Genomic DNA, 14,513 nt, shown 5'->3' with positions numbered 1-14,513 from the left:
TATCTAGCCAAGGATGTCTGTGTTGACAGGCAGTAGCTGTTGTCAGGCAGGGGTCTTTCTCAGCGCATCCAGCGCTCTATTTTGTCAGCATTTGAACCTGGGACTATTTTGCTACAGTAAAGTCTCAAAGCTACTCTTAAAACAAAGTTCTACAAACAAATGAAATTCATACAAATGCTGTTCTTAAATTTAAAATTCAAAATCAGTAGCAGACTAAAAGTGAGTAATAAGAAAGGAAAATACCCTCTCTCACACATGAAAGATAATCACCAACACTTTGAGCTAAAATAGTCCCCCAAACCACCACAATATTAACACTGGTGCTGGAAAGATATTAGTGTTAATTCTATGAGGGAACCTTTCTACCAGCTCTAGGGTGTCCACAAAACCGGGCAAACTCCAATAAAACACAGGGAATAAAAAATGGGTCGGCATTTAATCATATCAATAAGCTGTTGGCAGTTTTAGCAGCTTTAAAAATAGAAAGTTCATGGAAGCTTCTCTTTGCTTATTTACAGGAGAAACATTTTCAGAGGTCGGAGAAGACGGGAAGATGACAGACTTGTGGTAAGGTTTTGGGTTTACTAAAAGGAATATTTGTACAGTCATACCTTGGGTTGAAGTTGCTTCAGGTTGAGCGTTTTCGGGTTGCGCTCTGTGGCAACCTGGAAGTAACGGAACGCGTTACTTCCGGGTTTCACCGCTCGCGCATGCGCAGATGGTCAAAATGACGTCACGAGGATGCACAGAAGCGGCGAATTGCGGCGCGCGCAGAGGCGGGTTGCATTCTGCTCTGGATGCGAACGGGACTCCGGAACGGATCTTGTTCATATCCAGAGGTACCACTGTACTGTAAAACAGCCCCTGTGATGGCCCTTCATATGCCAAAAGAGGTTTTGTCATTTCCAAAATAGTGGCTTGGACCATTCGTCCCTTCTGCCCGAACTGTGACCCTTCTCTTCATTCCCACCTGTATTGCACGTAATGGAATTAGATTTCACAGTCATACTGCTCTCAATTTCCATTGAATATATTTTCTTGAAATCTCATTTTGTGCGAATTTCAATAGTACTTGGATATTTTCTCACTGATATGAATCACAGCGATACCTAAATACAAGCACTTGGGACTTCTGAAAAGGATGTTGTGGCTGCTTTTTGCTTCTCCTTTGGTCCTGTGATTGCTGTGAGTGAAGTCGTGGCTTGCTTGGTTTAGCATATTGTCTGGACCCAGGCCTGTGGTTTGTCTCCAGACAAACCACAAGCTGTGTAACCACAGTTTGTTCTTAGGCTTACTGGAAGATGCAAATGATGAGCCTGGGTGTGGATGGCATTCTAAGGCAAACCATGGCATAGCTCACAGCAGTGCAGCAGCAGCAGCAGGACTGCAATCTTCTATCCAGGAATCTACTTGCTCATGCTTTCATTGAAAGCCGCAGTCTGATTTAGCATTGCGTGTGAACCAGTTCACTGTATTGCATGAATATGGCTTGCAAGGGTATCTGGATGGAGGGAAGAGGTGTGTTACTCTTCTATAGATTGAATATTGATTGGATGGGGCATAGTATGTTACTCCTTCACAGTATATTAACATGTTATCTTCTTTTTTAGCGGCCTCCGCCTTCAGCTGAAACTAAGACTTTGACACCAAAGTTTGACTTGCTAGCCTCGAATTTCCCTCCATTGCCTGGCAGCATGATAAAAACACAAGGGGACCCAGTCTTGGAGAGTAGGATGTCGGACGTTGTTAAAGGAATAAGCAAAGAAAAGGTACCTAATCTCAGTGCTTGACCTAATCTCAGAGCAAGAAGGGGAGGTTAGAGTGAGTCTTGTCCTAATCAAGGGCACAGATTGTTAGAAGAGAGCAGGAAGTGGCTGCTTCCCACCAGCCCGGCCCCAAATCCTGTGACAGATAATAAAACAAATGCACCCCTGTCTTGGAATGCTTGCTACACAGTGCATAACCTTGTCTTGCTCCAAGGGGTCCATACAGGAGCACTACGTCTAGTGGGGCTGAATGTCTGGGTGAGAAATCTGAGCCAGGATTATTTCAGCCACCCTTGTAAATAAGCCCATACAGGTTAGTAGCCTGCAAAATGTTTAGTTGCCTGCTGAGGGGCTCACAAAAGAGGGAAGGAGAATGAAGGTCAGGAGGCCAGTGCCCTGGAAGGTTTCACCAGTGATGCTTGCCCTGGGCCCGCCTTTATTTTTTATACTGAATCATTTATACCTGAGTATAGCCACCATTTAAATTTCCCACCGTGCCCCTATATAGCATCGCTTTGGAGCCTGCTATCAGCTAAGCCTGCCACCGGGCCCAGTGACAAGAGTTGGAGACCCATTAGATACAAGTTTGCCGAAGGCCCCATCAGACCTGTAACTAGTCATGTGATGAGATCTGTCCCGTCCCCCTGTCCCCCACAGCAGCTTGCTCTAGGTTTGCACTGAGTATGGAAATGGTTTGCCTCCTCTGAGGGCATGTCTAGTTTTCTATGCTGTGAGCATAGGAGGGACTGAGAGCTCCATCCCTCCTCTGCCAATTCCCTCACTCACCTGCATGCAGTTTGTGGCCACTGTGGCTACCAGGCTAGTGCTTTAAATACAAGACTTGAGTTCACCCCTGGTATGGCTGCTGGTGTGTGTAGTGCTGGAGTAGACAGGTGCAGCTGCTTTTACAAACTTGTAAAGGATCCATTTTAATATATGTACTCTGTGGGTTTGATTGAATGACATTGCTATTTTAAAATGTTTGTGTGCCCCTTGTTTGTGGCTGTAACTCATGTGAGTTGTTATCTTAGTCTGTATTGTTGAAAACATCGGGTTTTTTTTGCTTCCTCTAGGAAAACAAAGAGTTGCCAGTTGATTGTATAACATCTACTCAGGAAGAGCAGGGCCAGAGTACTGTTGAGCCTGTCATGAGTGCCAGTTCTCCCTGTGAGATTGATGTTCCTGGATTAAGGTAAGGAGACAAGTGTTAGTTTTAAATTGCACCTGGAACTATGTAGCTGCATTGAAAGGGAAGGGCAAATATATTTATGTTTGCTTTAGTACTAGAGGCATTTTCTGCCAGCAGGCTGTTCAAAGTGACATGCAATCAATAAAAAGAAAACCAAGGGGGGAGGCAAATTACAGGGCAGCTAGTTAAACAAAAGACAACAGCAAATATCAATAATAGTATGGGTGAAAGTTGCAGCTATACTCAGAATGCCCTGCCCTTTTTCCTTTAATTGATGAATGCTTTGTGTACTCTTCATGTTTGTAAGAACTAGTTCATGGTGCTGCCTATCTCCTCAGATGTCTGGTAACAGATGATTCTGTTTTAAAAGGTACTGTGCAGTAATCTGGGTCCCCATATCTGGTTATACTGAATATCCTTAAAATAAGTAAACAGTTCCTAAGAGCTCACTTGTGAGTCTAAAGAGCAAGCAGATTAAATGGAGGAACATGGTTGCACTTGGAGCCAGTTCAAACATAATTCTAAGCCAAACAATGACTTGGTGCTGATGAGCCTCTGCAGTGAAGATTGAGACCATAGCACACTTCTGGTTTTGCTCTGTTAGCCAAGGAGAATCCGTGGTTTGCTTAGTGTTAAGTCTGAATCTGGGCTCATAGTTTGTTTCCCCTAGAAAAGCCACAAGTGGTAAACCCAAGAAACAAGTCTTTGCCCACAGCTTGGGGTTTGAAGTGAGACAAATCACGAGCCTGAGTTTAGACCTAATACTAAACCAAACCATAGCTTAGTCCTGGGTAGCACTGCCAGACCAGGGGAGGAGAGCAGTGGCTACACCCACATATTTGCTTGTTTTGTGCCAAGCCATTTATTTAGCTTTACATTCCATGCAAACTGGGCTATTGTATTTTAATGTTTATCAGACAAATGAATATAAAAACAATGAAAAAAATGTGTTGCTCATACGACTAGTGCATAACAACACAAAAGGAGATGGACCTATGATGTTATGATTAATTGTGTGGGAGTGGACTGGCATTGTGTGTGATGATGCGTTCAACATGCACACAGGGAAGGGAGCATATGGAATCTGTGCCCCCTGCCTTTAAATATGTTCCCATACCTGGAAAATGATTGCTTTGGATGCAAGAAATCATTTTCAAGAAGCCCAGCTAGTTCCTGTGCAAGGTGTAATATCAAACTCTCATTGGATTTACCAGTGCCACTCAACCAGATAAGCTGGAAGAGGTCCAAGCGCAGAAAGAGGTTGCAAGCCAGACTTCGCCACCTTCACCTGTGTGCCCCCTCAGTACTGTAAAATCACCTAGGACAAACGCCACTTCATCTACAACCAGTACGAACACGATACCTACTGTGACAGTACAGGTAAGGGTGTCTACTTTCAGTGGGTTTTCAATGGCTTTAATAAACACCTCCAAGCCTTGGGGAATGTGGGAATTTCACCCCAGTATTTGCAGTGAAGGTTTGTGTTCGGATGGAGGGGGCTGTTGAAAAAAATAATAAAATAAACTTTTGCATTGACTGAAGAGAAACTACAGTGGTACCTCGGGTTACATACACTTCAGGTTACAGACTCCGCTAACCCAGAAATATTACCTCAGGTTAAGAACTTTGCTTCAGGATGAGAACAGAAATTGTGCTCTGGTGATGCGGCAGCAACAGGAGGCCCCATTAGCTAAAGTGGTGCTTCAGGTTAAGCACAGGTTCAGGTTAAGAACGGGCCTCCAGAACGAATGAAGTACTTAACCCGAGGTACCACTGTACTTGGTTTTTATTTTAAAATGCTGTCCTTTTGTATTCTGGCACACTAAAACCTTTCTCTTTGACACCCAAAGCAACCCCGGAAGCTCAGCTATGCTGAAGTCTGCCAGAAACCCCCAAAAGAGATGGCTCCAGTTCCTGTTCAGCCGCTTAGGGAGCTGCGTACCAATGTAACCTCTCCTGCCAAAACAGAAGAAAATGGCACCCATGAAAGAGCTGGAGAGAAGGCGTGTGAAAAACCTGAAGGACGGGTTAAGGACTTTGCGGTCTTCAGGGGCAACGGGCCTCCCAAGGGAGCCGCAGGAAAAATCAGGGAACAGAGGCGCCAATGTGGACGTAGGTCTTCTCCTCAGGGAGCGCCTCGGCGTGTTGGCAAGGAACAGTATGTGCCACCACGATCACCAAAGGAAAATTGATCAAACTTTTTATTTAATCATAAGTATGGACTAATGAGCAGTAGAGGAGAAACTGGCCAGCTGTGAGAAATTCAAATGTGGGGAAAGCGGACACTGAATTCAAGAGCACAGAGTTTGCGGTGTGAGAGTGCTTGAAGAGGTCCCAATATTCATCTCAAAGTGATATATAAAATGCTGGAGGAATTGAATCAATATAAATATGATAAAAGATTATAATTTTTGTAACTTTTTTTTTTGTTTTAATTTGCAGCGGATTTCCTGCCTGAAGGTAGAGTCTTGGGTTATGAATTAGTTTGTTGAAAATGAGGAACAAATACATACACACAATAGCATGTTCCTCACCTGGAGAAAGAAGAGGCTAAATATTTTTCCCCTTTTTTTTCTTTTTTGAAAAAAGCATTTCTGTAAAAGTTATAAATTACTTTTTAAATCTATTTAATGTACGGCTTGTAGGATGATGTGTATGCCATTAATGGCCTTGCATTACAAATCAGCCCCAAAACTGACATGCTTGGTCAGTATGAATGAGTGTAGCCACATACTTGTTATGTCATTATTTAGTCACTGCTGATAACTGAATGTACTACTGTAGTATTTTGTGTTTTGGAAATGTAGTATTTGAACTTACTAATTTTGGTCAGCTTTTAAAACTCTATTTTACTTTGGATTATACAAACAGCAAGATTAGTAAATGAATAGTGGGCAAGGTTTTAATTTGTACTTGCTTTCCCCCTAATTAGGGATTGCATTATTTTTATTTCCCCCCACTGCTTAAGTATTTTTCTCTAAATCTTTATTACAGAATTATGCACATCTAGCTGGAATAGTCGTTCCAGTACTGATGCAGGACTAATACAGAAAAAGTGCACAGCAGTCCTTTTCTTGGTATCACATTTAATGACCTTGGATTTTCATCTCTTCAGTATGCTTAATTGTGTAGAAGTGAGGCAAGTCAGTTTGAAGTTTGGCCTTTCTATGATACATGGATGGGCCTCTAGAGTGACTTGCATTGATAGATACTGTATATTGAAAAAGCTCTTTCTACTGAAAAAAGCACTTCATACTATACTGGAAATCAGGTTTTGTGTAGAGGGCAGACTTTTAAAACAGCCAGTTTGGTAACTAGGTTTCCTCGGTTTTTTAGAGGTGATAGCCATGGAAACTTCCAAGTTAGTCTGGAGAACATTGGAGAGGATTTTTACATAGCTTTATGTTAATTAGATTAACAACATTGTGTAACGAGCAGTCTGGGTTATAAGCTGGTAACTGTAGTAAGTCATAAAAGGAATAGGAAAGCTACAAGTTAAATCTGCCAAAATCTGCATGCTAGGGTTCAAGGTTCTGTATTAAAGTGTTAGGGGAAAGTATCTTGCAACAACAAAGTGTACCTTTCTTTAGTTAATAGCAAGTATAACAAATTTAAAGTTGTTAGTTGTGAACACTGGAAAATGCAGTTGCGAGATACTACCACATCCTAGTTTATATATGCTAGTGATAACTTTAAAATGTCAGTGGCAGATAAATAATTTAACTGTGAAAATGTTCATCTTCTGATTTTCTTAGCCAGATAACCCTTGGCAATTTTTACTCAGTAGGCATTCTCTATCAATGGCTTTGAGAACACTCATATCTATTTTTATAAGTATATAAATATATATATAAAGTTAGATTTGTCATTTCTCTAACTTATTATTCAGCTTGGCAATCACTTTTTTATTTGATTGAAAAGTGTATATGTACTTACATAGTTGATATTCTTTTTTTCTATGCATGTTATTAATCATTACTCATTTTAAAGTACATGTGCTGGGTTTGGCAGTCTTTAAATTTACACAAATCATTGATCACATCTGTTAACACAGAAACCCATTTTGGTTTACTCATAATGCTATTTTTGTATGGACATAACCCACAAAAGGTGAAAAATATTTAAAAGTGTTAAGAACGCTGCAAAATGTATGGAAGAGTACTTCAAAAATTCTTTTTTAAGATCATAAATCTAATTACTGCACTTGGATTGGAAAAAAAGGTTGAACTGCGACAGTTATCCTTAGGGTAGACACGTATTGTGACATTACAAACTAAAGATGTATTTGAATTTATAAGAGCCGACAGGAGTTCTGGAAATATATATATGGTTGTCTGTCATTCAGAGAGAATGTAGTTGTTTGGAAAGGGGCTAGTCAAAACAAATTACCTGGCAATGTGAGTGTGTGAAACCTAACCCTGCGTTATGTATCCACGTATGGGTAGAATCTTTGTTCAAAAGCAGATCAACTTGAAAGTGTAGCGCTTTGCTTTTTTGGATGTTAAAAAAATAGAGCTCACAATTGCTTTCTTGTGAGTTAAAAATGTTGACCTATGGAAGGGATGTGTTATACACCCTGAGAGAGTGTGTGTGTGTGTGTGTGTGTGTGTGTGTGTGTGTGTTTGTGTGGGTTATGGCTCTTGTTCAATGTATGTGTTAAGTGTGTAAAAACAGCTTTTTCCAGTGTAAAGTTGCTACTCTTGAGGGCTCAATATTTGGTAACTATCAACTCAATTAACATAGCCTCCCCCCCCCTCAAATCTACTATAAACTTTTAGGTTTAGAGGAAATAATGAAGTAAATGCAACTGTTAAAAAGAGAGCAAACAGTGTGTGCTGTTAACTTTTCTTGCAGTTATTGCATGATTAGAAACTTATCTGGGCTCACTATTGCTCTTGTCCATTCTCAGGCAGTGTCTTGAGTCTCCATCCATCAGTCTTCCCATATTACTTTGGAAACGAGAAATAACATCTTTAGAACTAGATTCACTGCTGGCAATTCTCCTGTTTTATTGTTAAGAATGTTGAATGTGGCAGTGCTTGTTTTCTGCATAGTTGTGCATTAAAGTGTTAATGGACAAAGCATTCTTATAGTTACTGGGAAATTGAGGCAGTGAACAACAACATGTGAACCCTTGTCCTTTGTCTATTAAAAAATACTGGATGAATGTAATATATACTGGCATAGCCTGTACTGGTAAAATAACCAAAACAAGCATTTTCATTGTAAATATTGAAACAGTGGAGATGAAGCTGATGTTTGCATTTCATCCATAAAACATCAGTGTCAAAGCTGTCTACCTAAATGCCATTACCTTTCACCTTAAAGGTCAGTAATGGACAGACATGCCTGTTGAGTCTTATCAGTTGAAATAATAATTCATTATAATGGCAAACAGCTTTCAGTTTCCTCAACTCTCATTTGTTGGTGATTTTATGAGTGTTCTGAGTTTTCCTCCTTTCATGTTTTTAGGATTGGTAAATAACTCTGGGTCCTATTATTGTACTTATGTTCTGGAAGGGAAAAAAGGGGGAGATACTCCGTTGGCATGGAACTTAATATTCCTACTTTCTTTTCTTTTTTTGATTTAGCTTGGCAGAAAGTGTGATGCAGATTTAGCAGTAGGTTAAACTAAACCCATCTTACTGACCAGAAGAAAACTTAAAAGATGAAACTGGGGCAGATCAGTAGCAATTAAGTGACTTAAGCAATGCTTTTATTGTAGTAAAATAGCTATGGCCTTACTATTTCATCAATATCGGCTAAATGTCTGAATATGTTCACTCTTTTTACTGTTACCCAAGTGAATATTCACATGAGAGAGAAAAAATACCTGCTACATGTGTACAGATTTCAAATTTGTAAAATGCAGCATTATATACAGACAAAATGCAACAGAAATGCACTTCGGGTTGGGGGGAGCTTTTGTAAATTGTGATTACAACAAATATGCAATAGGTTTTTTTCTTTAACTTTTGATATTTCCTTCTGAAACATAAGATTGTTTCCATTAATCTTTAATGGCCTATCATGCTCGTGTGTGTGTGTGTGTATGTGTGTTTGAGAGAGAGCAGATATTCTTTGTGTGGGTTTCCTTTAGGATGGTACATTTCATTTAAAAAAATACTCTTTGGATGAAAGTTAGCTGGGTCTCCAGCCCTGGACTCTGGAAGACATCTGATGAGTGTATTAATGTAGGTTTCAGAGGATATTAAATGGAAACTAATTGGTCTTCAAAGTAACCTGTAACAGCTTCAAGAATTTTATATTTAATAGCTGGAGGGTGTGTGTTTTTTACAGAAGATTGTCATGGATAAAATCCCCCCTCAAATATATTTCTGATGTAACTGGCTAGTGCACAAATGGTTTCAGTTCTTCAGTCAAAACCACTCAGCTATGTCTCTCCTGGAAAAGTTTGGTTTCTGATATTTATATTCTCACTTTTCTGTGAGACTTCTGTTTAAAAAAAAAGAAGTAGTAATTATCTGGATTCTCTACTTTGTCAGTTTGGTTTATTCCTGTTGTCAAAGCTGTCTAAAACAAAAATGTGTAAAGTAGGTTCATGCTTAATTGTTAAAATTATACATGTATTTGTATTTGTTTTTGACATTGCCAAGGTGCTATGGGAAACTGAAATAACCGTTAGAAGGAAATAATAAAATCCACCTTAAAAAGACACACATCCTTTGTCCAGATGCTAAATGACTTGGTATGCCGAATATGTGGCAGTGGAAGACCTATTACTCAAAACCACTAACTGATCAAAACGGAAGGACGGGCAGGAACTATATGCCTGAAGCTAATTGTTGAGACATTCCTAAATAGGTGGATCTTAAATGCCATTATGGCAGACAGGCTACTTTGGATGTTGGTTCTTACCCATACGGCTAATTAACTACATTGGGAGTATAGTTGTAGATTGGGAAGGCTAACCTGTGGCGCTCCAGATGGTGTTGTCCCCAGGCAGCATGGGCAGTGGTTGAGGATTTTGGGAGTTGTAGTCCAAGACCATATGGAGAACCACAAATCTGCCCCCCCCACCACTATAGAGGATGTATAAGACAGCGGCATTCATTCTTTTAAATTTCATCCTGAAACAAAAAGCCAATACTTCAGTTGGCCAGTCTGGCCCAGTACAATGGAAACTCTGACATCTGTCCTCACCGACGTTATTTCACTTTGGTTTTTATCCTGTGCTGTTTTTTTACAATAGAGCTACATGTAGTTGGAGCCTCACCAACTACTCAGAATCATTCAGTTTGAAAGGGAAGGCTGTTGCAAGGGTGTGAGGGAACAGTAGGGTGGTTTTTCTGCTGAAAATCACCCGTCTTCCCCAGAAGGGGCAAAAACAACTTGGTGATGGCATGACTTTCTGCACAAAGATTGTAAGAAGAGTTGAGTCACTTAATTCCTCCCTGCTTTGAATTGTGGTGTTTGTAAAATATTGGGAAGCTGGGGGAAACCACAGGCCTACATCCTATGACAGCCTAAGTGAATATTCCCCACAACTACATGAGATGCTTGTTGGATTTACACTTTTGCTAGCCGTTGCCTGATGATTTATGGAAAAGCAAACTCCATTATTTGACAACATTCTTTGTGGAACCTCCATTGAAAGGTTTGTGAATGTACTGGGACAGCAGCGATAAACCCCCTCCTTATTTTGTGCGTTGTATAAAACAGCATATATGGGTTTTTCCAGTCTTCACATGCAGAAGGGGATCAGTTTGCCAGTTTTATTGATTTGCTATAAGAAATACACATACCTGAACAAATAATGTATAAAAATTATTATACAATTTAGGTAACATAAGTTGCAAAACTTGGTTATTTGTATTAAAATATTTCCTCAAGTATTTCCATATTTGTTTCCATCATGTAAGGTAAGGTAAAGATACCCCTGCCCATACGGGCCAGTCGTGTCCGACTCAAGGGTTGTGCGCCCATCTCACTTAAGAGGCCGGGGGCCAGCGCTGTCCGGAGACACTTCCGGGTCACATGGCCAGCGTGACGAAGCTGCTCTGGCGAGCCAGTGCAGCACACGGAAACGCCATTTACCTTCCCGCTTGTAAGCGGTCCCTATTTATCTACTTGCACCCGGGGGTGCTTTCGAACTGCTAGGTTGGCAGGCGCTGGGACTGAGCAACGGGAGCGCACCCCGCCGTGGGGATTCGAACCGCCGACCATGCGATCGGCAAGCCCTAGGCACTGAGGTTTTGCCCACAGCGCCACCTGCGTCCCACCTTGTCACAAAGTGTGAAAAGCCTGGGGGAAGCCTCAATTCCTGACTACATTTTATAGATGAGGATTCATTACCACACAAAATAGCATTGATTTCAGCCTTACTATGAAAACCAGGAATGGGGAACCTTCATACATAACTTGTTTTACGACTCGTCACTTATGTTGGCTGATGGGAACTGGAATAGACACACCTGGAGGACCACAGATTTCCTGTCCTGGAGTAAGCAAAGGAATCTCAAATGAGCAAAGGAATCTAGTTAGCGGTTTGAGATTTAAATGCAGCTTGTGAGTGATTTTGACAATATATTGATACGCACAACGTTGCATATCAACCCTGCCTATTAAAGTGAAATAAAAGATACTTTCTACTCAATCCTGGAGTCCACAAGCACTACTGTGCACTTGAACACCCCAGTTGCTGCTTGCCAAGGCCCCCTGCCCCACCCCAAAGCAGCTTGCTTTAAACACAAAAAGGTGGTTACAGAGGCATTGATATTTTGACTTTTTGGAGATGAGTGATTATGAGCATTTGCCAGGTTTTTCATGTCCATGACACGTCATAAATTTTCCAAAATGTGTTGGCCTGAAAAGGTTGAGAACAACTTGTTAATCCCTCCCACTTTGCTTACTCAATTCCTGAGAATTCATTCCTGTTCTTGAGCATGGTGTTTCTGTGGTCAAGTTTCCTGTATGCATGTCACCATTGAGCATGCTGGCTAGAAGGCTGGATCCTGTAGCTGTAGGATGGCCACAGAGTATGAGAGTGCCTGTGGACGTGACCGAGCCAGTGTAGACGTTGCTGCAGCAGAAGTGTGAACATGCTGGGAATGTGGGCTTGGGAGAGCACATATTTTTCCCCAACTGTACTGCCATGTGATGCTCCAAATCTCCTTGACTTTGCACGTATTGAAGATGTTGAGGCGTCTAAGAATGGAATCAGAGGGTGATGGCGGCAGGAGGCCACATTAGGGAAAGCGTGCCTCAGATCAAGAACAGTTTCGGTTTAAGAACGGACTTCCGGAATGGATTAAGTTCGTAAACCAAGGTACCACTGTACGTCAGAAGCTGCCCAGAGCGGCTAGAGCAACCCAGTCTGATGTTCAGGGTATTATTAGTGTTAGCGCTTTTTTTCAGGGGTTACTCAAGGGTATGCATTACTGGCACCTATTTTTTGTTGCTGTTAAAAAGTTTGGCTCTTACTGTAACAACTTCATGGTGATTACCAGCACCTATTTTTCTATAAAAAAGCTCCCCCCCTCCTCCTCTTCTTCCTAGTGCTTTTTCTCAGGGGTTACTCAAAGGCATGCAGTACCGGAACCTATTTTTTGTTGTTGTTACAGTTGGAGCCAAACTTTTTAACAACTTGTATTTTTCTAGAAAAATGCACTTCTTCTAATTGAATAGGATGTCCGTATTTTGATTGGATAAATGTTGGAGGCATGTTGTTGTTTAGTCGTGTCCGACTCTTCGTGACCCCATGGACCAGAGCACGCCAGGCACTTCTGTCTTCCACTGCCTCCCACAGTTTGGTCAAACTCATGCTGGTAGCTTCGAGAACACTATCCAACCATCTCGTCCTCTGTCGTCCCCTTCTCCTTGTGCCCTCCATCTTTCCCAACATCAGGGTCTTTTCCAGGGAGTCTTCTCTTCTCATGAGGTGGCCAAAGTATTGGAGCCTCAGCTTCAGGATCTGTCCTTCCAGTGAGCACTCAGGGCTGATTTCCTTCAGAATGGAGAGGTTTGATCTTCTTGCAGTCCACGGGAGTCTCAAGAGTCTCCTCCAGCACCATAATTCAAAAGTATGTTGGAGGCATAGGAGCCATCTTCTAGGGGCTCTGGGGGGGTCCCACTGACCACCCCCCCCAAAAAAAGTTGATGGCATTCCCATTCAAACTTTGCACTGCGTCACGTGGACGACGATACCCCAATATTTTACATCAAGTTGTATGGAAACCTCTGGAAATGCCTCACAAGCGCCATACCAATGGTAAGCGCTTTCTTCAGAAGGGAAGTATGGCCCGAGCGAACGCTATCGCGGCGCCGTGCGCTTGTCCGAGGCGGCCAGCGGAGGTCGCCCGCGGCCTAGCTAGCCGTGGCGCCTTCGCCGGCTAGGCCTAGCCCTGCCGGAGGCGGCGCTCGTTCGGTTCGCGCGGTTGTGGCGGCGCCGCTGCTGCTGCTGCTGCCGGAGCCCGGGCTGGGCCTGCCCGCCTCCCGCCTTTCTCATGTGACCTAGCCGGGGCTCAGCTCGGCTGCGGGGAGGAGGACGAGGCGGCGGCGCTCGGAGGCGAAGCGGTCGGAGGAGGAGGAGGAGAGCGGAGGAGGAGGAGGAGGATCACGGCCATGGCGGCGGGCGTCGTTGCTTGGCGCGGCGGGATCCGGAGCCCTCAGCGCTGAGGGGAGGAAGGAGGAGGAGGAGCCGCAGCTGCTGCCGCCGCCGCCGCCGCCGAAGTCGGCCACTTTTCCCTCCCCATCATGGCTGAGCCGCCAGGCGGTAACGGCGCCGTGTCTCCGCCGGCCAGCTTGCCCCGGGAGGTACGCGAGCAGCTCGCCGAGCTGGAGCTGGAGCTCTCGGAAGGTGAGCCTCTTCTTTCCAGGGCGGGAACGGAGAGAGGGCGAAAGGGGATCGGAGCCCTTCTCCCCTTCCCTTCCCACTCCTGGCACCTTTCCATCGATCGCCCCCTGTTTGGCTAAGCAGAGGGCATTTCCCCCCTTCGGTTTTGGGGGCAATGATGGTGGTGGCGGAGGAGGAAGGAGAAGAGGCCCTTTTCTCTCCTTTTCCTAATCCTGCGCTCTTTGCAACCTCCCGTTTCCCCCTTCTCTAGATAATGGCGTTTTCTTCCTCGTTTAGGGTTAGCATGGAGCTGTTAGAGAGAGTGCAAACGAGCCTTTGGGTTTCTTAATTCTTAAGTGTGCGTGCGCGTGTGCTTTGTATTTTCATTTCTTTTTTTATTGGTTTTCAACTACAATCCAATAATAATAGCCTCGTTGTAGCAATACCAGTTTATAATACAATTATTATTATCAGTAGTTCAAATATCGATTTTTATCATTTAGATAAGGTCCCCCCCACGTGCTAGAATTGATGGCTTGGTTATTTGCTGTATTTCTGCGTTCCAAAATGTTACTAGTTTCCATACATTCTGGTCATCATCATAATCCCTTATACAACAACTGCAATATTAATAACTTCTATTTGTGTTGACACATTAAATGATTTATAAAATTGCAAGTGAGGAACTCAAACTATATCCTTGTTCTTCCTATGTGTGGCAATTATTCTGTCTATGGTGTTTCTTTACTGTTGTGCTTTCTAT

General features: G+C 42.7%; 2 protein-coding genes across 15 annotated transcripts in view; both read left to right on the top strand.

Annotated features, from left to right (window-relative positions):
- The window catches only part of LARP4 (La ribonucleoprotein 4), a 35,854-nt gene extending 26,221 nt beyond the window's left edge, over positions 1-9,633 (top strand). For all 11 annotated transcript variants that reach the window (XM_083598708.1, XM_083598703.1, XM_083598702.1 and 8 more), the window contains 5 exons: positions 519-567; positions 1,611-1,769; positions 2,840-2,958; positions 4,170-4,335; positions 4,806-9,633. In XM_083598708.1, coding sequence (XP_083454834.1) covers positions 519-567; positions 1,611-1,769; positions 2,840-2,958; positions 4,170-4,335; positions 4,806-5,147 — 835 coding nt within the window. In that variant the 3' untranslated portion in view covers positions 5,148-9,633. The remainder of the gene's footprint in view (positions 1-518; positions 568-1,610; positions 1,770-2,839; positions 2,959-4,169; positions 4,336-4,805) is intronic.
- Positions 9,634-13,307: 3,674 nt separating this feature from the next.
- The window catches only part of DIP2B (disco interacting protein 2 homolog B), a 181,406-nt gene continuing 180,200 nt past the window's right edge, over positions 13,308-14,513 (top strand). The window contains exon 1 of one of the 4 annotated variants that reach the window (XM_083598561.1): positions 13,308-13,774. In XM_083598561.1, the coding sequence (XP_083454687.1) occupies positions 13,672-13,774 (103 nt within the window). In that variant the 5' untranslated portion in view covers positions 13,308-13,671. The remainder of the gene's footprint in view (positions 13,775-14,513) is intronic. The other 3 variants (XM_083598564.1, XM_083598565.1, XM_083598562.1) reach the window with 3 other exon arrangements.

The sequence above is a fragment of the Podarcis filfolensis genome (assembly GCF_964270895.1).
Source record: "Podarcis filfolensis genome assembly, chromosome: 2".
Classification (NCBI taxonomy): Eukaryota; Metazoa; Chordata; class Lepidosauria; order Squamata; family Lacertidae; genus Podarcis; species Podarcis filfolensis.
The sequence above is the reverse complement of the archived record's forward strand: the minus strand, read 5'-3'. Positions and strand labels throughout refer to the sequence as shown.